At 44.3% G+C, this 24,679-nt stretch overlaps 1 protein-coding gene across 1 annotated transcript in view; it reads left to right on the plus strand.

Annotated features, from left to right (window-relative positions):
* Positions 1-2,681: 2,681 nt before the first annotated feature.
* Sp1 (transcription factor Sp8) overlaps positions 2,682-24,679 on the plus strand; it is a 90,383-nt gene continuing 68,385 nt past the window's right edge. Inside the window, exon 1 of the mRNA XM_076775134.1 lies at positions 2,682-2,905. Within this exon, the coding sequence (XP_076631249.1) occupies positions 2,849-2,905 (57 nt within the window). The 5' untranslated portion in view covers positions 2,682-2,848. The remainder of the gene's footprint in view (positions 2,906-24,679) is intronic.

The raw sequence follows: 24,679 nt of genomic DNA on the forward strand, positions 1-24,679 counted from the left end.
GAGAAACTTTTTCGTCCGGTTCGACCCCTGACAATAATCCAACGAGCGTGCTCACCGTTTAAATGTTCCCCAGCACGTGATTCGTCGCTCTACCTGAAAGTCTGCCTGATCGCGTGTCCATCTATCGCGGCGACCTTGAAGCGATTCAGATTAAACCGATGAAGCGGTCCGAAATCCTTTCGTGTGACTTTTTCGATCCGTTCATGCTCGCTCGTTTCTTCCACCTTCCACGAAATATGCCTAAAAATTATCCCACGTTCATGGCGACCTATCACGGACGCTTTAAACATCCGAATAAATTTCTCGCTGACGAAACGATCGTTGCTCGTTGGTGGCAAAAGAAGAATCCAAGACTTCGATGTGTTGTTTCAGCCATCTTTTGCCCCTCTCGGGTGAATATTATAATTTCTGAGAATCTTGGATTCGTACTATCTCGAATACCTTGGATTCTTGAAAAATTGTGAAACGTGGTATTGATCTCCGCGTAAAGAATTTTAAAAGGTCGGTTTCTCGAAGTCGATCTCGAAACGTCCCGCGAAGACGGACGTTCGTAGCTTGCTTCGAAGCCAGCGTGAACAGCATCGGAAGAGAAGTTCCCACGTAGTCCACATCGGAACCTCCAACGTGTTCGAGAGATCGTCGGTACGAAAACGGGGATAATTGTGGCTTCGTAAATACCGCTACTTAATACCCAGCGCGCTGCTCGTACACGCGTACGTAGTATAACTAGTTGTGGCGCACGTATTAGCTCCTCCGCTAGTTCTCGTAGCAGCGTCAATCCGCTTGGAAAACGTTTCTCTCCTCGCGCAACGCGAAGAAAACGAGGTAATTGTACGCGGCCAGTTGCATACGTTGCAGATATGTGCTTCCGCCTGTAGATCTGGCTCGGTGCAATTTCTAGGAGCCACCACCTCTCTTACGAAATTCTCGTTCACGATAAAGTAACGAGCGATGGGATTTTTGAACGCTTCGAATCGCTTCGAAGCTTTAAAATTCTTAGTCTTGCAGTTCTTAAAAATTTCGTTAAGTCTTTCTTGAACACGCAATTTTCAATACGAAGAAAAATCTTTTTTAAAATTTTTCATCAGTCTTATACAACACTATGGACTATAATATTTTTGTCAATATTTCTCATGGCTCCTAAGATATTAGCAAGCATATGAAAGATCGGAATTCCTTTAAAGCGTCGAAATCACCCCTAAAACCGTTTTTTTAACCAATATTTATGCAGCGAACTTATTAAGAGAAAGTTGTTCGAAAAAAGAAAAAGGAAAACGAGAAAAAGGCACGGCAGCTCGCTCACGAAGAAAAAGAGCTCTCGAAAGAGAAAATTAAGCGGCATAAAAAGGTAAAGAAGCAGCTGTTTGAAGATTCGGACGTACGCTCCCTTCATAAAAACAACACAAGCCGTACTTACGTGTCATCTGACTTATATGAAGATGAATCTCTTAATGCACTCAAACCTGATTACTATGCTGTTGTAAAGGTTTTAGAAAAAGGAGACTTTTTTTAATTGCACGATGCGAAATCGAAGGTCCCAACAAACAAAGATATAGTTATAAAAATAAATTATCAATATCTCGACTGCATACAAAAATATTACTATATAAATTTGTTAATGATTCGAATGGTTCGTTAGATTCATTGAAACAATATAATCAAGGTTCAGTTTCAACAATTCACAATTGCAGTTTGTTGTTTGTGCCATTTCTTCCATTTTTACAAAATTGAAACAAAACTAAAACATCCAATCCCTTGACCGGGTTACAAACGTTGTACAATAATTGTGTATTTCTGCGTCGATGGAAGCTGAAACGTTGATTTTAATATCGTGCGTCATAAGCACGATACGTGATAGATGATATGTCGTGTACCACCAGCGAACGGTATTTACAACGAAACGATACGTATCGAATCCCTGCCGTTCCTATTGCTCGATGTTCTTTTTATTTACACTCGCGTGATGCGTCAACTCGTTACCGCGGGTCAAAGCATCGAGCAAAAAACGATCTCGATTGCAGTCATTACGCAAATGGAACTCGTAACTCACGGTCGAATCGATCTCTTTCTCTCGATGGTTGGCACGTTTCTGAGATCGATCGGTAACTAATCGAGCCGGCATCCGCGCGACGATCGTAATCGCGATACGAAACGCGGCATGGCCCGTGGCTTCTAGCCGATTCTGGTATCGAAATCGTGCGAGAGAATCTCGAATCGCGTGTGTCTACTTTGTCGCCGGACAACGAGTGTAAAAAATTTATGATAACTTGTATCTGATTGGAAATGACGCATGAATCTATCCCGTTTAATTATGCGAGACGTTAACTGCATTCGTAATTGAGCGTAATACGCTCGTATTTCGCCGATCAAACTAGTTCGAAAATAACGTCTCGAGAGGACGTCGAGATGGAAAGAAATGTGGAATATTTCAATTTTAACTTTTTTTCGTTTACCACGGGACCAAAGTAGCAATTTTCGTACTTTGACTATCGACTATCGTCGTAACTCACCGCACTATCTGCCCGAAAGGCAGACTTCCAATTGCACGGTTAAACGCTGTTTAAGTACGATAAGGGGATCTAATCGCGAACAGTGAAAAGAAACTTCAATGTCATTGGTAACATTCGTAAACGGTTTGCAACCGAGATATGCACAAGTTGCTACATCGATAATCAACCGGCCATAGTGAGTGTCAACGCGGTTATGTTCCGACCGGTAGCACACCGCGTACGGTAACGCGAAGTTTCATATTGGCGTTCGGTAGAAAACGAAGACCGAAAGCGATCGCGCGAGTGTTGGTATCGATCGTTCGATATCGTAAATCAATTAAGCAAGAACGCGTCTAGCCATGACAGCGGACGGCATGCGGATCACGGACAAGAATACGCGAGAATTAGGAAGTACCGTAAGTACTATCGTTAACCATCTATCGTTGAACGCTTAATTACAAAGAGTATCGCTCTCGCTGGTATCGATAAGCGAATGCAGAAGTTAATTGTCGATTTCTGCTATCGAGTCGTAGGCTTTATTGCCTGCTCGGAACTGGTTTGCGTCGATATTTTTCGTACCAAGCCCACGTTGGAAACGGGAATGCGGACGATCAGTCGCTCTTCGTAACGAAACGCGCTCTATTACCTCGTTCTTGATTAATGCGTTTTCTGATGTTTATGCGCGTCGAACCGATCGAGCGTGAGAGAGCAAAACGAATAAAAATCCCTTTCGGGATAGACGGACCAGATCGTTTACACGCTCCGGTGTCCAGCGGACTGGAACTCGAGGAAGGAACGCGAAAACGACGGCGAAAAGAACGGATCCGGAGCCCTTTTGGCATATTTAGCTGGCAGGCTTCCGCGTAACAGAGCTACCGGTCGACGTCGTGTCCGTGACTGTTCGCGAGAAACCGACAGAAAACATCGTCATTACGTGTCTTGGGGCCTCGAGTGCGAGCCGGACCAGCGAAAACTTGGACCTAGCACGCGATCCACGGATTTCTTACCACTACGCCACGGCCTTGAGTCACGACCTACCCCCGCCGATGACTCCTGAGGAACGTTCATCCGCGGCCTCTGAAACTCGGAAACGTATCTGAACGGTCGTCACTTTTTTCTCCGTGTCGTTCCTTGTTCCACCTCCGCTCGCCCAACGTTCCCTTGAAAGAAGATTACCGCTCGTTAGCCTCCTTTTTGCCGATAGGTTACGCAAAAGATCAGCGTACAAAAAAAAACCGGAGTACGGAAGAGAGACCGTAGACGGATGTTGCTCTCGGTGGTTGGAAATTTTTCAATGGAACTCGCGTGTTTTTGTCGTATTCCTGGGGAAAGAATTCGCGTCTTTTATCGAAGAAGGTTTTTTTCTAATATGAACAATCCCTTTTACTATTGTTTATTAGTTTGTATGTTTACTATGCTTGGTAATCGTGTTCGGTAGACCAGATACCGTGACGATATTAGTTTCCGTAAATGGAGTTCGTACTTACTTTTAAGATCGTTAACCGTTACATTGATTGTCTCGAATTATCCGAGTTAATTATCTTTTACGCGCATCCTCGATTGCCTCGTAACATGCATTTTTTCACACGCGTAGAACTCGTACGCGAGTCTGACTTTCTTCCAAGTTGTCCGATCTTTTAAATATACCAGGAAAGATAATCCAAATTGTCTCATATTATTCTATCTGTTAGTTTACTTTCTTGTTGGTACTATTACATTTTTTGTGTGACGTTCGTTTCTTATCGTTCACTTTGTTCTCCTTTTATTAAACTTCTTTGTTACGAACACGAGTAAAATGTACGTATATTATAAGATGAAGAATAATTTTTTGCTAGAACGCCACAGGAATGTAATTTAGATTTCTCCATACATTGCACGTGGAACTCAAAATGTCGAGTGGCGCTCGTTTACCAGCTCCACGTATCATTAATGTCCGTGATTATATCTTGATTTCTGAAACTCCACTATGCATAAGAACGCGTAGGGTCAAATAAAATATGAAATTACTTCTGTGCGATGTACACACGATTATGCATAATGTAACGTAGCGTGATCGTCGTCGGGATTTTCTTACGATAATTTAACGCAACGTAGGCCTCGATTAGTAAATGTTTACTTATTTATTATTAATCTACCCTTTGATACAATAACAGAGACTGTAAAAGTATACAAAAAATTTTACTAGAAGTGTTTGAATAGTTCTGACCCGTTAAAAGCAAAATGTAACACAATGTGGGTGACTTGTTACAAGTTACTTCAAATGTATCATAGAAGTAGCACGTAAAGAAACTGTCATTTGCCGGCCGTAAAGCAGTTTTGTGCTAAATGCAAAAAACAAGTATGTATTTAAAAAAACTATTCTAATAATGATATACATAGTATGCGATAAATGCACGACATTAAGTTTATCTACTGATTAGATTAAAATAAATTATCACGACAAAGTCGTTTCACTTTTGTGCAACATTATTTTACAGAATTTTGTTTATATCGGGTGAAAAAAAAATATTTCCGGAACCGATTTTCTCGTAATAATATTTTACAAATAAATAATATATTAGCTTCAATTACTTTAACAAACTGTCTATAAGAACCACGAGAAGAATGAAACGGATCGATGTTGTCAAATTTTTCTGCAGAATAGACAAGCCGGAAACTGTCAACCAGGATGATCAAAGATTAGTGCGATAGGTGTTCGAGTTAATCATGCGTGAATGCACGATTACCGCGTTCCCGTTTTGTATCTATATAGGCTAATGTTTAACGACTACCTCGACGTAGTTAATTGCAGCGAACGTTGTTATTACTTCGATACGACCAGGTTCGGTTGCGGTTATAAAACGTTAAATATAAACTTAGGAGAATATTGACACCGGGAATCGACGACGACCACATAGATTTGCAAGTATGCAAACTTTGAAGCAAATCTGTATAAAGGGCGGGGATTTTATTCGAACACGATTAGCAATATATAGCAATTTATTCACGAGGATTATATTGAGAAATTCAAATAAAAAAAAAAGCAAATGTGCTAACATCTCTTGCATAATCTTAAAATATGTATATAGCTTCTCTTGAGTTGAGCAGTCTGTTCTAAGTGGGGTTATACGAGATCGTGGTCAAGTAAATTCTGGTTTATAAGATAATTAAAAACGTTACAAACGGTTTAGTTTAATTTAAAATATAATATTAAACATATCCCGTAACATATTAAAATATAAATTAAAGGATCTCCGGTCTCTAGTTAACCTAATTCACTACCGAACCCTTTAAGAGCTTATTCGATAGCTTTTTATTTGTCCATTGCGATATATCATTCCATAATTAAAATTCTCATTTTTATTTAACGAGTAACGTTAAGTAAACGATAAATGGTTATTTATCTTGTATTTATTCTTTGAAATTCGAATTCGGTTAAGAATTTTGCCAATTTGCTCGGGATAAAATACAAGGTCGATAAATGTTCGGTTAATGGAATTCATGAGGACGAAGCGGACATGCTTGCGGAAGCCGGGAGTCACGGTATATATCACTTCAGGATTCGAGTACGTTTTCGTTTATTTTTTTCCTTTCGGGTTCGTTCGATCGCTTGCTCCCCTCCGGAACGAATCTGTTCGCTCGACGCAGGGAAAAAGGACATTTATCGCGTGCCGTTTGCACACTTTTGCTTTTCCAGCGACGCTACCCTCTCCGTTTTCCCGGTCACCGTCGAGAAATTCCTGCTTCCATGACCCACAATACGCCCCTGCTTCGTTCCCACCCCCCGTTCGACAATTCTAAAATAGAGTGCACCGGTACCGTGAATTTCGCGATCGAGAATCCACCGGCGGAAACGATAATATAAAACGGTTATCCGAGCGTCGCGCCAGAGTCTCCACGAATTACGAAAACACCGCGTCAGCAGCGATGGCGGGTACGATTTTCCGAATCGTCCGCATTGATTCTTGCGGTCACGTCGCTCTCGGTGTTCCCTCCGCCATTCCCTCTCTGCTCTCGTTTCCTCCTTCTCCTCGCCACTCAAAATCGAGCCCTCCTATGCCACTGGCTCTTCCTCTCTGGCATTCACCCTCGAATCCCGCGGCATTTACCGGCAGTGCCACTCAGGGAGACCAAGATGGTTACCGCGTCAGCACTTCGACGTCGTTTCGTTCCTCGTTCGCCGTTGTAGTTCCACTTTCGGTATAGACGGTTCGTCGGGGAGGGGGTGAGGTTGCGCCTTAGCGTCAGTTTCTTCGACAGAACTCGGAAACTTCACTGCATAGCGTTTTTATAATTTTTTCTATCTCGTACGGGAGTAAAAAAATACCAGACGTTCGCGAAATTAAATTTTATATGAAATTTGTAGCAGTAAAAGTGTTAAACTATCTAAAAATATAGTAGTAAAATAATATAAATTTGTGTTTACGAACGTTTCGAGCATGGAAAATTTCTGTTTTTAATAAACGTGTTTTCAAAAATGTTTAGAGATCGCTGATGCATGCAGGATTTTAGATTGCAGTCGCGTTCACGCAACCGAGTTTCATTTCGCACCTCTGCTCGCGGTTACGGCCTTTAATTACGCGTTTCTTCGCGATCCCAGCGGTTCGTTTTTCTCATAATTTAAGCAGAAAATGTTCGTGTTCCGTTCGGTTATTGCGATGAAAAAGGCAACCGGGTTCGTCGTTAAAAAAAGTTATAATCGTCCCGAGATCGCTAACTCGCACGCATTCCTAACGGCTTTGGATCTACGATTTTCCATCGTTCATCGATTGGAAGTTCAACTTCTTGGACGATGCAAGGCGTACGAGAGAAACGAACAGTGGAAGGAGCGCGGAAGGTACGTTTAGGAAAACCTTCCGTCGAACGGACGGATAATAATCCGAGCCGTGCAGATCCTCCGTTATCGTTGCAGCCACGCTGCAGCCAATTAATCCGGCAATCACGAGCGGTTCACCTCTCCGCTCCACCTGCTTTATTTGCCATTAAGAAGGAATGGATACCACGCACTGCGCGCCATTGCGCCGAACTCGAGGGAAGGGAAGGACCGACCAAGAAGATGGACGGTAAAAAACGAGTCGATTCGGTGTGAACGTCCTCGGAGTTAGACAAATTTTATTTTTAACGTTTCACGTTCGTTCGTAAACTAGGTATTTTTCGTTTAGGATGAAACTAGGCTATACGTCGGTTTAAAAAAATATTTTTCAGTATTTCTTTACTTCAGTCGTCAAGAACAAATAGCACAAAATAACTTCTTTACTGGGGTAAAATACTTCGTTCGTATGGTGAAACGTCTTGAGATAAACAAATCATTATTTTATATTATAACATTTGATACAAAGTCAACGAATAATAGAATTAGAATAAAAACTGATATCTAATTAAATAGTATCATTGAAGGTTGGCTGCAGTAGGTCTTGATCATTGTCTCGTAGATTAGTATACAATTTCTTAGATTCAGTGACGATTTAATTGGAACTTCCATCACGTATGGATTCTAAGGTGAAATCGTGTGGGTGAAACGATTATCGATGAAATAATTGTCGATAAGGTAAAGGCAAGCCCTTGTTAACGTTATAAACAAACTCCTCGCGTTTCGAGATACAAATTTCTAACTCGCGTTTCGCTTTAAAGGGGATACTTATGGCTCACCGCGCGTAATCTTGGAATGATCCGTAAAAAGGACGAAATAGCAGGGAGGGCACGGAATGATAGGGCAATTTTTTCGAATCGTGACATTTTTTCGCGCAAGGTGCACCGTTCCACGCGTGCCAACGTGACACTCGGGGCATTGGTGTTCTGGACCGAACGAGGGGTTCCCTCTCTCGAACTATAAACTCCGTCACTATTTTGATTCCCAGCATTTGGCATGATCGTACGCGCGTTCGCGGTCCCCTCATGCAATATTGATGACCCGCCGCGGATCAAATGCCCCATGATAGCCCCCACCCACTATCCCCCTAACTGGTATCCTGATTGCGAAGCGGGTCAGAGCCACTGATTTTCAATGGATGGGAGCCGAATTTAAACTATGATTACACCCCCCGCGTCGTCTAAGTACGGGCCTCGAGGCCGACCCTAATGAAGCTTTACCGAATTAGTGCCGCCGTAAATTGCGTGCACTTTCGACCAGGCTTAGATAACGACACGTGGCGCTATCATGAAATTGACGTAGCTCGTTCAAGTCGCGGTAATTAGCGTTCGTTAGTTGGATAGCTCTCGATAACGCCACCCTGAACCACTCTACCCGTCCTGTCGGCAAGATGTTTCAGCGTACGCCTCCAAAATAATATCGCTCCCGTAGAATTAGCTACGTGCTGTCATCGACGAGTTTCAATAATAGTGTTTCGAAGTATAAAACATTATGAAAGAGTAGTTCTAACAGTAAACGGAAGTTAATGTATAAATTTTAGTTGCTAGTCGTAGCTCAGCATGTTGATTGCCAGGCAAAACCTCTCAAATTGAGAATTTGAAAGAATCCTTTAACTATACAGCGATGAGTTTTATTTTCTTCGCATTTTATGTTAATTTATACAGAAAATATAGTATACTCGACGAACCAGCGGCAAATTATGAAATTTATTTCTAATTTAGTATACGAGCGAATGGTGGAATAGAGTCTATCTATTTACCCCAATAAATTTCTCTTTGGTCTCAACGCAAGAATATGGTTCTTCTCGTCGATTAGAAATCCGTTACACTGAGCTCCACTTGGAAGCCAAAGACAAAGAAGCGCTTCTCGCTACGGATTATGCATATCACCCTTTGCTACCCTTACCGACAGCGGAGAAAATTAGCAAAATTTCAGCGAGAATTACCCAAGCGTGACCGTTTCCCCATCGCCGTCCATCACAATCCTCGACGGAAAGTGCAAATTTCGAAAGGAACTCGTTTCGAGGCCGAAAAGCAGGCTTCGAGGAGGTGGAAAATTCGGTCCGGGTTCGCCGTTGTCGCTAAGACAAAGGAAATCGACCGTCTCGAATTTCGTCTCGTTAATGCGTAGTCCAGGATCGAAAGGGCGGTTCGTTTTTCAGCGAAACGCCCGCTACTCCTTATCAAAGGAAATTTTTCACTCTCGACGGGGCCACCGATAGTCGAGACCGAGAATTCGCCAATTTTTACTTTGTCCTGGCCCGGTTTAAACGCTGTTTAATTACCTGTCACAGCCACGTAGCTTCGAATGAAAAATACGCGCTAGTAAAATTAATACGGCAATTAATCTTTCCTGTGTCAGAAGCGAAAATTATGATCGCTTTATGTAGCACTATGTGTCCGGCTGACAACGAGCGGCCCGTAATGTCGGGGTTGCTACATTTTTCCGCGAACGAGAAAAAGGAAGCAAAAGGCGGCCGAGCGCGGTCTCTCGAAATGAGATGGCTTTTTTTTTTGTGCCCGCGCTGCCATCCGATGTTGCGCGTGTGCACTGAGAAACGGGACAGTCATTCTCACCGTAATATTCCGACGTCACTTCCAGAGGGTGTCCCTTTAATAATTTATTAGCGAGCCTGCTAGCGGAACAGGGAGTCCCTGATTGTGTCGTGTCGTCTGTCCCCGCCATTGTCGTGGCAACTCGCCGCGGGTGGTCCTTGACACGATCCTGGTACTCGGATGCTGTAGCTGTTATTAATACGGGAACTGTCGATCAATTATTTATGACGTCTTACAACGACTGGACGAAAAATCATTTTCCACGATGCTCGTTAAAACGTATCGAAGACGCACGATCGGAACGTTTCCATAATTTGCATCGACGTATAGATAAAATATTAGCGGGAACGTAGATTCCCAATTGCATCATCAATTATTAATGTCGCAAGGGACTCGTTAATAATTCCCGTCGCTATCTTTTAGACTTATCGCGCGTATACGTGCGTTTATTATTCGAGGCTATCAATTATCCGGATCCCTCGAAAAATTGTTGCTATTAATCGACCGACGATTCGACCCGTTAGTCATTCGACGATCTTTTCCCGTCGAAATGTTAGGTAACTCGATATAGTTTGAACTGCGCGTACACCTTTCTCGCGGTTTCCACGATCCACGCGATCAAATTATTCGCGTCGCTTGATTTACACACCGCGCGTTCGCATTGCTTCGATAAATCATATCTGGCGGTCGTTTATCAAATATTAATTAAAGATACGTCGAACGGCCCTGAGGGAGCCGTACTAGATTCTGTCAAGTGATATCGATCAAAGACGAAACTACGCCAAGTGTTTAGCGAATCTTTTGTAACTTGAATGAGGATGAAAGGGCCAGTTATAAATAGTCCAATATTCCTTGATAATAATGTGTCAAGAATTGGCTTTTGCATAGTCTAACTACTCTTGAGTACTGTAGAAGCTGCATTTGCATTTACTTGAGTCGTGAAGAAATCGGTGAATTAGGCTACACCCCTAATATTTACTATAGGAAGAGAGGGGCGAAACGGAATAGTTTTGAAGGTATTCGCGGGATCGCCGGTTCCAGTGGCCTCTGCGACGATAAGGAATACGGTCGCACGGATAAGAAAGACCCGAGAGATCCCTCTGATCGTAAATCGAGTTTCGTCGTACACAAGTGGCGCGCCTCCCATCGTCGTTCGCGATCAGGCCGCGTGTGAATTAATTCACCGACGGGCCGTCCGTGTTCACCAACGAACACCAGTGTGCGTGAGTGATACATGCGTATTTCGGACCGCGTATATAATAACAGGTTGCCAGTACGGGCCCTCTCCTAGCCCCTCGCGGCCTCTCAAGCAGTGATGTATGCGCTAATTGTGAGGCCCTTCGCTCCGGACTCGGACTCTTCTTCCCCCCCTCCTTCTTTCAACTTCTTTTCTTCTTTTCACCGTCGACTCGCGATTCCTCAAGAACGGTTAATATCGATTTCGATTCAATTTAAAACCGCGGAACAAGTAAACCCTCTCTTATACTTTGCCTCGGTTCCTTCCTCGCGAACGGTCGACAACACGCTGTTTGCGTGGCCATCTTATCGAGATTGAAGAAATTGTTGGACTACTCTGCTTTATGGTGGCTTACTTTATGGAGGAAGCGAGATTCTGGGCCTGCTTGAATACTCCCAATTCAGTCCATACAAGTCAGTATCTCCAAATTTAAGTATACACCCCGAACTTAGAGCTTGGAACTTGTAATTTGTTTCTAAAGACACGTGTTGAACGGAAGTGAAAATGAAGAATAAACATTACTAATATTTTTACTACGTCCTCGTTTTATCACGATGTTATAATGAATATAACAAGACATATTAGAATTTATATATTTAAAACACACATGTGTGTAGAATTATCTATAATCAATAACACAGTGCCCATCTCCTAGGAGGGTAATTAGTGCTGTTTAAGTATATAACCGCGTATAATTGGGTGTACATAATCACAGAGTTACTATAAATGATTCAAATAAACTGTTTGTACACACCGTTCGATAAATCCTTGCTTCTTTTCATGAAAGTTTAACGAGTCAATCTTATGTCAATTTCTTGAATAGTCGTTTGTATAAATTATCGGAGATATTCCATTAGATGTACGTCTTGCGTAGATTATTCATGATGGTACGTAATGTCTTCCTATTTCAGTCGAGTAACCAGAAGGTTCATAAACGAACGTGTTTCTAATAGACAGACCGTGCAAATCCTATTACCTGATCTGTTCGTACTTTACATATAAGTTCAATGGACTTTTACTTTTGAGCCCTTTAATTTCTTCTTATTTATTAAACGCTCATTCTTTTAAATATAGAATTTAAAATATTTGGGATACGTGATAACGTGCATAAGCTTTTATTTGAACTAAAGATGATTATTCTCAGTATTTTTCACACGTAGTATCAACCCCTTTCCGGTTGCACTATAATTCTCCGCAGTACAAGTATGGTCGAACCTTTCACGAAATCGAATTTTCGAGTAAGAAGTGCACCGACGCCGAGTACCATATTTTGATGTAACTATTCGATTGAAGAGTTTAACTCCTTATAAACGACACAGGGTGAATAATAGGAAACCGGAAGGCTGGTGTAATCCAACAGTATTTCTTTCAGTGTCGTTCGTGTTAAATGGCGGTGTGTAAATTTATTTCTGATAGGAGGCCGGATAAGAGACGGGTACTCGTTCTTCCCTTCGCCTGGAGGGTCTCGACATCTGCCAACCGCGGTACCGTGGAACATCGTGCGGAACGTATCGACCTGGCCTAAAGCGGGCAATTAAGTAATTAAACAAATCCCGTCGAAGGCGTTATGAACAAGTTCGACGTACGGCCGCGAGCGTACCTTCGACAATGTAAAAGTAGAAACGCGTCGTCCTGGAAGACGTATGATCTTCTTGGTTATGTCTTTGTACGCAATTATTGACCAACCGACACGCGGTCGAGACGTTTCCGTCGAGCCACCAGCTGTCGTCCGATCCCAGATAACGTCTCGAATCGTAGAACCGTCCCTGGACTAAATTGCACAAGGCGAAACAGATTTTCCGAAACGTGGTTTCGAAATTAGTAACGACGACGATTAGACTGGGCAATTCTTTAATAAAAGAAACACTGATACGCTTTTCTGCTATTAAGTTATAATTGTATCCCTGGTATACTATATGCCACTCAGTTTACATAAAACATTAATTCACGTAACACAGTTTTATCAACAGGGATGTTATTCCTATACGACTTAAGTGTTAAAAGGATTGATCAGCCACGTTTTGGAAATTTCGTATCGTCTTGGGTGCGTGTGAACTCGAACCACGTTGGAACCACGGTCGAAAAAGAGAGAAATCAGAGGGTGGGGGGTGGCCGTTTTACGACGCGCGTCGTTCTCCAGCGCTGTCAATTCCGGTGGCGTGCAATCGAGAGACCGAGCATTAACATTGGTCTCACTCCCAAGTTTAATCAAACGCTAACCAGCGGAGATTTAATCTGCCGCAGACTCCCCCGGGTTTTCCCATCCAGTGATCCACCCGGTTGCCACCCCGTTCATGGAAGCCCTTGTGGTATATTCGGTGTCGTCGCTCGTGTTTTCTCTTCTCCGTCTCTCTTTCCGTTCGTCTCTGATTCCCCGGCGCTGGTAATGTAATCACAACACTCGGGGTGGCCTCGTTATTTATAGGCACTCTATTTGCGCCAATGGAGCTCGATTTTGGCAACGCTATTGACTCCGGTCACGATTAAGGGACGAGTCGTCAGCTCTGGATCCCCCGGCCTCGGGGCACCCTAATGTGCCCCCGGGGGACGTTAAACGTCGGTTTCTCCCGCGAACCGAAACAAAATCACGGTCTGTCTGTCAGCCGGTGGTTTTCTGAACCAGGGACCTCTCGCTTTAATTGACGGTTAGCAATGGAACTGAGGCATGTTTGGATACATTCACGGTTAAATGAAATCTTGTTTTCGAAAGACCACCATTCGTTATTATACGTGCACACAGACAGTGTCTCAGGCAACCGAGTCGAGAAATAGCGTTGAAACGGTCAATGATGCACGAGAATTTTACAGGGAACAATTAAATAGTCATGCTCGTAATTGAAACCATTTAAGAAATGTCAAGGTTACCTTCTCTTTTTTTATACAGAATTCAGTGATATGCCTCAATCAAGAAATTGCTATTCTTGATTTTTGTCTTATTTTGGCCTCTAGAATCTCCCGTTAAAACTTTTCCCAGGGGTGACCAAACACCATGTACAATAAACGTAAATAAAATATGCAATATGCATATCTGATTAAAAATGTATCTTTACAGTCTTCTAGCGACAGGAACTCTTATAAAAGTATGCACTCGCGAAAACCTATCCGCAGTCTATTAATTAATGAATACATCATCGACCTCGTTGCTATCACGACACTGAACTATCGAACAATTTCACGAGGAAACGTGGCGAGCGTTTGCTAAATAAGCGGTTGAATAAAGCAAGTAAGAGAAAGTTGGATGCGACGTATATCGAGGATGAAGGAAAATTAATGGTGATACGATCGACACGAAGAGCAAAGTTCGCCCTCTTTGGTTGCGCGGCCAAGAAAAGTTTCGCGGCCCACGTGTCGCCTGGTTTTACACGCCCACGTAATACCCTGTGTTAACCGGGACCAGGTTGGCGAAAAGGAAAAAATGCATACGTCACGTGTGACTTCCGGCCGCGATCACCGATTGCAGAACGCAGATGATACGTTGCGATACATCGTCCTCGAGTCAAAATGACTAACCGCGTGCAACCGTTCTCGGTGCTCGCAATTACGTATCGTGGTTAGGGAGACATCAATATTGCACGACAGCGGGACAGAGTTTACTTCGATATTAGAAAAATTGCTGGTATTTGACTTGGATGCGTTGCACGGAAATATTTAAGAGTTCTTGATCTCCGCTGTCGTTTCCTAAGGTTTCCCCGAATGGTAGTTTTCGCTTTCCTATCACCCTTTTCAACCTACATTCTTTTACGTTGCGTTATGTAGCAACAAAATGTCACCCTCGTAACTTTGTAGTAGCTACGTATTTGTTTAAACCCCACGTATTGTTTTCGATGAATTAATTATTCCAAGCAATAGAGCTTGCGTAAGACGAATACGTTACGACACATTTCACATTTTACCATAAAATATACGTCCTGAACCGTTCAATGTTCGTCGACCTCGCTTTAACAATTAAAAGAAGGAATTCCTTAGAAGAAATTTTTAAAACCGATGAAGACGTATGATTAACCGAAGAATTGAAGCTCTTGCAAATTGTTGGTCACCATTTTTATTACCGAAGGCGAGCTCCCTCCGTGCAAAACGTTCGAATTCAACGAACAGGCCGAGAATTTCGGTTCGTACGGCTACTCGACGCAACAATGTTCGAACAGGGAAGGAACAGCCGGTCGTCATTGTGCGACGTCCATCGAGGATGACGAGCTTGCAGGCTGTCGACGGCCATACGTCCGTCGCAACACCGCTGATGACACGTTACCGCGTTTCCTCGATGCTCGAAATATCGTGCAACACGCGTTTACGCAAAAGTGACCAGCTGCGAACACCGGCGCACCGCAGTCAACGCGACACGAATCCATTTATTTTTCGCATAAAATGTTGAAAAAGTTACGTCAAAAATTACGCCAAACATGGATCGTCCGCGACTCGAAATTCCGAAAAATAAAACCAAATAGGATATACGCGGCAGCCCCGAAGCATTCGATTCCGTGTGGAAGTCTGGAGCAGCCACGGTGGTCCCGATGGCGGCCTTCCCTTTCGACATTTTTTGGGGATTTCTCGGACCGGCAGATCGGTATCTCTGTCGACGAGCAATTACTAGAGCTTGCGGTGGCGGTACAAAAGACTCGGTCAGAGGCAGGAGTTTGAACGCGTGGACCTCTCGCCAGGTTTCTAGATCCGGAATTGCGTGCGAACGTGGCCGAACGGGGATAAAAAGGCGCCGCTCTAGTCCATCGTACACCTGCAAATATTTCTTCCAGTTGAACAGAACGTACCAGCCAACCTCGAGGGCATCGGATCTCATTTGGTATTCCACGCCGCGTGACGGCCGCTGCCATTAAGGAAAACTGGGAGAATGTAGATAAAGGACGACTCGGAGAAAATAACTAAATGATCCCGTGGAAAAGGAAACGACGCAAGCTAAATGCACTGACATATCGATATATAATCTCGCTTCTAACTAAATACAGCGTGGGAATTGGTCCTACGATCAAAAATCAATTCTTTATACTGCTAGTTTATCCTACAAAATTATAAACTACTCTCCTTATTATTTAATCGTTTTATTCTTAAAATTGTATGGCTTATTCTATAGAATATTGCAATGGCAATTATTTTCTTAACACCTTTCCGCTAGCATAATGTTTAAAATTGGTAAAAGTTAGACGATATCTTTTATTAAATAAATCGCTTGTATAATTCTACCGATTGAAAAGCAAGTTGCGAGCTTCTTATTGTAAATGGCGATCGTGCGTTTATTACCTTTTCCTGCGCAGCTCCCGTCGACAATTTCTATTATAGAAGCGTCGCGTTACTTTTCCTAGCATCGATTTGCATTTTAATCCCCGCGAACGAGCGGAGACGACACGAAAATGTTACCTGTCACCCGTGGGTAGAAGTGTTAATAGAGCTCGAGATGTAAAGTCGATATTATCAGCGGCCATCTTCTGATTGAGACGTCGTTGATTTCGATCTGACGTATCCGTTGGGCGAGCAGGGGAAGGACAGTTTCGTTTCTCATCGATGCAACAGAATCGATAAGACCGCGATCGAGAAGGTGGGGCTCTGCCTTGGGTACGAACTTGCCAATTAAGCAATTAAATTGTCGTATATTCAGTTGGTTGGCATGCCCGCGGAGCGAACGCGATTTAACGGAGAAGCTGGTTCGTGACTTGGAAGCGACGCGACGCGACGCGACGCATACGAATCAATCTTGGAAGACCGCGGATATCGCGGAAGTAACCGACGAGCAGCGTGGGCGTAGAGTCCCTCGATTTTGACTATTTTACTATCGTCGTTGGACACGCTTGGTGGGACGTTGCTCGTTAGACGCTGCCAGGCCAGGAGGGACAAAAATCCACGGCGATTGGTTCTTAGGGCGAGTCGCGATTACCTCGGAACTAAAGGCTTAATTCCAGTAATTTTCGTGTCAGGCTGGCTTCTGATCCAGGCCGATGGCCGAGGAGCACCGATGCTGGATGCCCGCGGAGTCCCGCTGGTGCTTAGCTAGCCAGTAGGTGCACACACCGAATAATAATACACGAGCCGAAGAGATATAAGGGGCGAAGGAGCCGTGTACCGATCGAGCAGGGCAAAAGAGGAGGGTGAAGAAGCAGGAGGAGGGATTCGATAATTACTACCGGGAGTCGTGGAGGCGGCCATGGAGTCCTCCTCCCGCAACGAGCGCAAACGCGCAATTATTCCCCATCGCCATCCGACGGTATCTCTGATTCCGAGTTTCCTGCTACGGCGTAACGTGCACGCGCGTACTACGGAGCTCCCGGTATTTGATCTTACGTATCGCTCCTTTTCCGCCTTCGCTCGCGAATCTCGATCCAACCAGGATAAACCGCGATACGATTACGAGATACTCGTTTCGTCGTCGTGTACAAGAAAGCAAGCTAAAACACCGCTGTTTTTCCATAACGTGATGTTGCAAATTTTTGTTCAACGCCTAGTTTTAGTTTCAAGCTTCCGCCAAACCATTTTAAGATAAACAATAGACACGAGCTCGCATTAGTTTTCGTTTGAACAATTTTTTTCTTAAACTTGTTGGTATTACGTTAGTGGCTCGAGCCTTGTTTGTAACTACTGTGCGTCCGCGAGAAGTTGGCTAGCGAAAGGAATGCGAGTCTAATTGGTGCCTAGATTTCCACTCCAGTTCCCTATTGCATGAAACGACAAGAGCGGAGATAGGTGTAACGAACAGAGTACTCCCACTAGACAATTTCTCGCAGACGCACAGTATCTGAACGTGTCTATCAAAATGGAGTATCGAGAATCTTAGACGACCTATAAATAATTACGTGGTATCGTATTTTTTTTGCGTCGTTGCGGTCCGCCACGCACGAGTAAAGATTGTTTCGTCGGTAGTCACGGTCCGACGCTTCTAATCGTTACCGAATATAGGGTTAACGCGATCTTCAACGAGACAAAACCGCAGAATTTGTTCGGGGACCGAGCCGTTAAACCGCTCTAACCCCAACGCCTCTCGAAACACGATAAACAAAACGTAATTGCTGGAGAGGCTGTTTGAAAATGCGCGTGACATTCCGACCATGTTTCTCGGCGACTGTGCAACTTTTCTTCTGGAGTATTTTCGGCGTCGGGGTGCATCCACCCCTCGAGCGTCTTTGCGTCGCGAGGCAACCGACACCGGCGTCTTTGCTCCGCGTCATGGACGAGCGAGTGTGGTCGCGATGGGCGTGGTGGCCCGCAGTCAGAGAACCGTGACACATCGAGCACACGCTATTCACGCACACTCACGCACTACCTAGCACAAACGTGACACCCGGGACACGTTTTAACTACGAGCTCTTCCCAACGACTATCCAAGAAACTTACACACTGCACCGAAATCATCGAACAAGCTATGAATTCATCGTGGAATCCAATGAGAACATAGTTGGATTACCAATTCGTTTAAGACGAAAAGAAAATTAAAGATTGGGATCAAACAAAATTACGGAATATCATAGAGAAACCCTCGACAGCAACGAAAAACAAATAGTATCTGAGATATTGATCCAACAAAAATAACAGAAAGTAACAATTTGGTTCGAATAGTGGTTCGATTTACCTTCACGCTATAAAAGTAAGAAAACAAACAGAAAATAAAATTACTTTTTCTTGCGATCAAATCGGAAATAACAATTATAGCAATCTATAGACTGTGCAAACAATTGCACAGTCGATTTTCTCGTAAGTAATGCATTTTACAAAAAAATTTCATTCCTCGTTTGCGATTCATTTTTGCACTTTCATATTGCATTGCCCCATCGCTTCATGTTCAATGTGGTTTTTTAATGCCGCAGTAGATTTACATAATCGATGAGCCATGGCAAAAGTAGTAGACACGAGGGAATCTTGACGGGTATTCGCGAAGTTAGGCACGGACAATTAGAGGTAGTTTATAGGGGCGATCACGTGGAAACTACGCACGCGCGCGAGCGTTATTCGCGATCTCGATGCGCCCGATGGCCGGTGATTTGCACTCAACCTTGGCAACTTTTCGTAAAAATCATCGAGAGGCGATGACGCGTGACGAAGTTAATAAATTCAGCCTGTTGCCGTTGCAAAAAGCGTCATTACCGATCGGTCGTAAATCGTTTCTCGCCTTAAAGATAAAAGCATGAAATTTATGGGATATCTGGATTCCGTACATTTTCTCGAGACGAGAACACGCGTGTTTCCTTTTTTAATAACGGCGATCCCTCTCAGCGTTCCCCGTCCGTGTACCGCCGGGACTCTTCCGAATGTGTTCGACGTAATTGTCCCACTGACACGAAAAATAATTTGTGTGATAACGGTGTAGAAGCATGGTGTCGATTCGTTCGTTCCGTGACGTAAACTCGTTAGCGAGTCCATAACGTGCATGCCCCACTGGTGGCAGAATAATTATGGAAAATTATCATCCCACGCTGGACTGAACTGGAGATGCTTGCCAGGCATGGAAAAAAGGCGACCGCTATCGTAAATCACGTAAACCACTGCATCAAAGGAATACCACAGCCCTCGTTCGACCGTCGTCCCGTTTGGTCTTTGATTTTCACGAACCAGGGAACTTAAATCGGTCCCGACGATCTAACGCGAGAAACGGTCTCGCGACCTTCAGCTGCCGACGTTCCGAGACCTCCGTCTTTATTTTAACAAGCTTTTGTGAAAAGAAGTCGTTATACAATTCCCCCTGCTGCATGCTTTCACCCTTTTACTACTATACAGTCTATATACAGTCTACGGTTACTCCCACTCGTAATCGTACACTATAATAGTGATTCGCTATATTCGTTTCAATTTAGAATACATAACAGTTTGAAACAATTATTTTCGAAACTGTTTTGAACCCTGCTCTCTGCGATTTCTCGTAGCATCGAGTCCGCGGGACTTAAAGAACGATATATTCGCGGAATAGAATCGACAAACCGCCTCTTCCATCGTGTTTACGACGGTTTCTGTTCTCGGTATCATCCTCGACTTTTGAAAGGGTGTTCGACCCCCGCAGAGCCACCGAGTTCGGTGTCAGTCGTAAGTAATGACAATGCGATGACTGGTCGAGCGCTAAACACCTGCATTCACCACCTTATCTCGCGGATCCCGCTGTTAGGACAGGTTTTCGCTATCGTTAGTCGTCCTCGAGGATGGCCCGTCCGGGACCGGCGCTTTGGGTGGTCTCCTGTCCAATGGGACGCAATTTTGACGCATCTCGCGCGTCCTCCTTTGCCATTGTAAACGATACGGCGTCGCTGTCGATCGATCTCTGCGACTCATCCCCGCGGTCGAGCGATTCGAAAATCCCGGGTCGAACTTCTCCTTTTTCTCCTCCCCCCTTGGCCTTCTCGTGGCCGAGACACGGGGCTCGCGATTCGCTCGGGGGAAAACTAATCGAGACGATTCGTCGTTAGCCGAACCGAGGGGACCCTCTCGCATTTACGGCGCTGCGTCGAAACTTTGGAGAACCTCGAGAGTCTGCCGCTTCGCTTTAATAGCGACACGTTTTCGCGAGGACGGAAGTAATTAACGGTGTTCCTTCGTCGAAGCGTCCCCAGGCCCGGGATTGACGATCGATATCAGCGACGATTCTGAAATTCCGGCCCTCCCTCGTCGTCCCTTACTCCTCCATTGCGACGACACGCACACCTTCCTCTTATTGATCTGACATCCGCGTCGGTGTTAATTATGCCGCTCGCTGTCCGACGGCCGATATCGTTGCTGTAAAAACAATTTTTCAACAATATTATACTTTCAAATTGCACGTAAGGAATACATTATGGTAAATCTACTGCGAGAAAAGCTTTTGTCGGAAGATAGAGGATGGGTATCCGAAGAAATTATTCTTTGCGTGGTTCGCGCGTATGGAACTGTTCGCGACTGGCTGATTGGCAACTTTGTCGTACGAAAGCAACATGGCTGCGTGACGCAATAATTTCATTATTTCTTCGACGATTCATGCACCAAGATGGCAAAACACATCTTTTTATGCAAGATGGCAGAAACGTCTAGGAGGGGGAGAAACGAACGAACATTTTCTAGATAGTCATCGAAGCTAGCCACCGTGCTTCGAAGAGTTTACGGAGGCTGTCATCGCGACATTCTTCTCCCGCCTTTGCCGTCGATCGAGCGTTTCGAAACCGACGAGAGTCGTTAGGAAAGGCTCGTGAGCCTCGGGTTTCATGAATCGACGCGTGCGAGCATCGCAGGTGCAGCCTATTCGGGAACCTAGTGCGTTTAGCCGGGGGGACGATGAATATTTATCGGCGTTCGTCTTGTTTGTAGCTGGTTGCGGCTCGGTTGAATTTAAATATCGTAGCTTTTGCATTCCCGGTCGCGCGCGCGCCTTCCTTCTCGCCTCCATTTTTCCTCGGCTACGCGGGCACCGGCTGGTATTATTTATAGGCTCTCGGGGTGTACGTGTGCCGCTTGTCGTCTCGATCCCCCTCGCCCCCGCTCGCCGTAAAAGAAAACTCGCGAAAACATCGCGTTCGGAATAACAAGCTTCGGCGCGTCCCCGTGGCTATGTTTAGAAAACCGCCCCGATGGAAAAGCAACATGTCGTCGTGTACGCGATACGAACGCGAAGTTTACGTCTATTTGCCTCGTGGCAATGTCATCGGGGACAGAATCGTTGTCGTGTTTCCGCGAACGACATACATTTTTTATCGCGACGGCTATAGTGCTTTTCAATCGACGCTCTTCCCCCATCGATGTCTCGGACGTGCACGACGCGAAACGGGGGCGAATTTCGATCATAAACGCGGTCTATGCATCGCGAGTACTTTCTCGGTACGTGTTCGGAGCTGAGAAGGGTGGCGAATTTAACGCGAAAATCCTTCAACGACCCTCCATCTTGAACGCTCTCGAGTAGACTCTCGTCCATAAGTGCTGCTCTTTAAAAGGTGGAGGGTCCTCTGCCTTCCGGAACGCAGACTCCTTGGCCTCGAAAATTCCAGCGATCTACTATAGACGCAGAAATATTTTCACTTGGGGAATATTGTGACGTAAATAAGTAAAGATGCTTTTCAACTCCCATAGTTCTGCAGGGGTGGTTCAGTGACACGTCTGTAGTTAAGAAACAGCCATATAGCATGACAAGTTGAATAAGATACCTCGACTTGTCATCGTTCTTATAATCTTACTTTTAGACGACACCTGATAAGTAGGGTTATGCTGTTCCCTTGCATTTATCCGCTTGTCAGTCTTTTATGATTATGGTATTTCTTTCTTGACAATTGCTTCCATAGCCTTTAATAAGTCTTCTTGCATGAAACTTGTCTAAACCAGGAGAAATAAAAGTAATTCTCGCGGAATCACCCCTTCGATTAACCTGCGCCCGGAAGAACGAAGCGAATAAAAAAGCATCTGGAGGATCGCGAGAAACGGACTGGTCTAAAAATTTACCGTGTAAGAGCTACCCCCGGGTGGTTGCACCTCGAAGCAGGGTAACGAGATGAGACGAGAGGAGACGCGGGAGCTGGAGGAGAGGGCATCGTGAATCGAGGCAAAGGCAAGGGTATACACGCGACGGAGTTTCTTCTCCCGCGGGAAGGCGTGGTCGGGAGACGCGCGACGTCCATTTGTCTCGTGCGCCTCCCGCACCAGGAACGCCCTCGCATCCCACGGGCATCGATCACGTCTTCCTCTTACCAGCCGCATCGTACCGCGCCTGTGTACACTTTACGCGCATCTACCCTCTCGCGTGTACGTGCATGTACGCGTACACGCGCGTTCTCCGCATCCCCGTCGCGTTACTCCCTCGCCGAGCCAGCCGATACATTCAGCCCCTCCACCCACTCGTTCCCTCGGCGAACGAAGAGCATTCGCTACACTTCGGAAAATATCGCGCGACCGGGAAACTTGATTTGTCAGCTCGCGATTCTCGCGGAGACCGAAACGCATCGGGAAAAGGGCAATTGATCGTCCGGGAGAAAACTATTTTCGGCGATTTTATGCGGTAGTTGGGTGCCATTTTAACCGGCGCCCTTTCAACTTATTCATTGACAAAAGTAGCAAATTTACTTTAACCTTCTGAGCGTGTTGTTTTTAAAGATTGACAAAAGTTAAGAAAATAGTAGTCGTTACTTAACACTAAACCTACCGATACTTCATGTATACCCATTCCTACCATGACGGATCAATTTTCATAGGATAGGAGATAAAATGCCCTTTAAAATGAGCGTTTGTGAGAGTCGATAGCTTTATTAGTTCCGGAGATATAGCGATTTTTGTTTCAAGTCGATGCGGTGACTAGTTACGGAGATAGAAGGGTTCGAAGCGTTTGTTTACGTTTCATTGACGCGAGATCAATCACTGCGCGCGAGTAAATAGTAAACAGTGCGTAGTAAATTCTTGGGAATACTACGATTTCCTGGTCACGTGACTGTCTCGACTCACGCGCGACAAGGAGGTACGACGCGACGCGTCAGACGGAGACAGAGATAGTCAAATTAAGAAAAATACCCTTTTACATAAATTACGATATCTCGAAAACGGAAAGTCGGATCGACAAAAACCAAAAACCATTTTAAAGGGGAAGGTTCACCGCTGCTGACAATGTCTTAACAATGGAGAAAATACTAATAATTTCGAAATTACACGTAATTAAAGTTTTAGTAATTTCAATACGTGTCAGTAGGCCTTCGTAAGGCGGTGAGCGAGACACAGTGGAATTTTACAAATTACGCTTTTATATAAATTACGATATCTCGAAAACGGAAAGTCGGATCGACAAAAACCAAAAACCATTTTAAAGGGGAAGGTTCACCGCTTCTAACAATGGCTCAATAATTAAAAAACACCAGGAGTTTCGGAACTGCATGCGTCTAAAGTTTAACTATTTTTACTACGCGTTGTTGGACTGTTTTGAGACAGTGTAAGCTGAAGATTCTCTTCTTTCATCTTTGTTATATATTTTTTATTTACATCGGAAGTTAATCAGAATTTCATATCAAATTTTGTTCGATTTTTCACAAAAAAATATAAATCGTTCAACTGGTCATTTGACCCAGTCGTGGTAGATTTAGTGTTAACTAATCTGTTTTCGCACAAAGCATGAAACGATTCTAAAAATAAGCAATTTAATATTAAATATTTTAAACCGACACTAAAATTAGTGGTAATGCAATGGTGCGGGGTTGTTTCTCGAGTAGGTTCTAATTCATCGATACAAAAGTTAAATACAAAACATTATACTCTCTGATGTTTAGAAAGGTTAGGACCCACCAAAAGCGTGAGAAGTAAGCCGATGTGAAATTGCAATATAAGAACACGACTAACTTTGAAGCGAACTCTTACGAAATGGTTCGTAAATTACTCAACGACCGTCGCTAAAGGGTTAGAGTTTCGTTGCGCGAACCCAACCGTCTAATTTCCCATGACGTCTGTTACTCACATGTTCTTTTTCCTTTTGTTTCAGCCGGTAAGCGACATTATAGTGTCGACTGGTTTTGGTGGACTACCAAACGTAAGTCTGAATTACTCGTATCGACGTAGGTTATCGAACCTCGCGGCAGAGCTTGAAATTAAATTAGATCCGTATCAATTTCGAGTTCCTTTTGACTGCTGA

Source organism: Colletes latitarsis, chromosome 10, assembly GCF_051014445.1.
Source record: "Colletes latitarsis isolate SP2378_abdomen chromosome 10, iyColLati1, whole genome shotgun sequence".
Classification (NCBI taxonomy): Eukaryota; Metazoa; Arthropoda; class Insecta; order Hymenoptera; family Colletidae; genus Colletes; species Colletes latitarsis.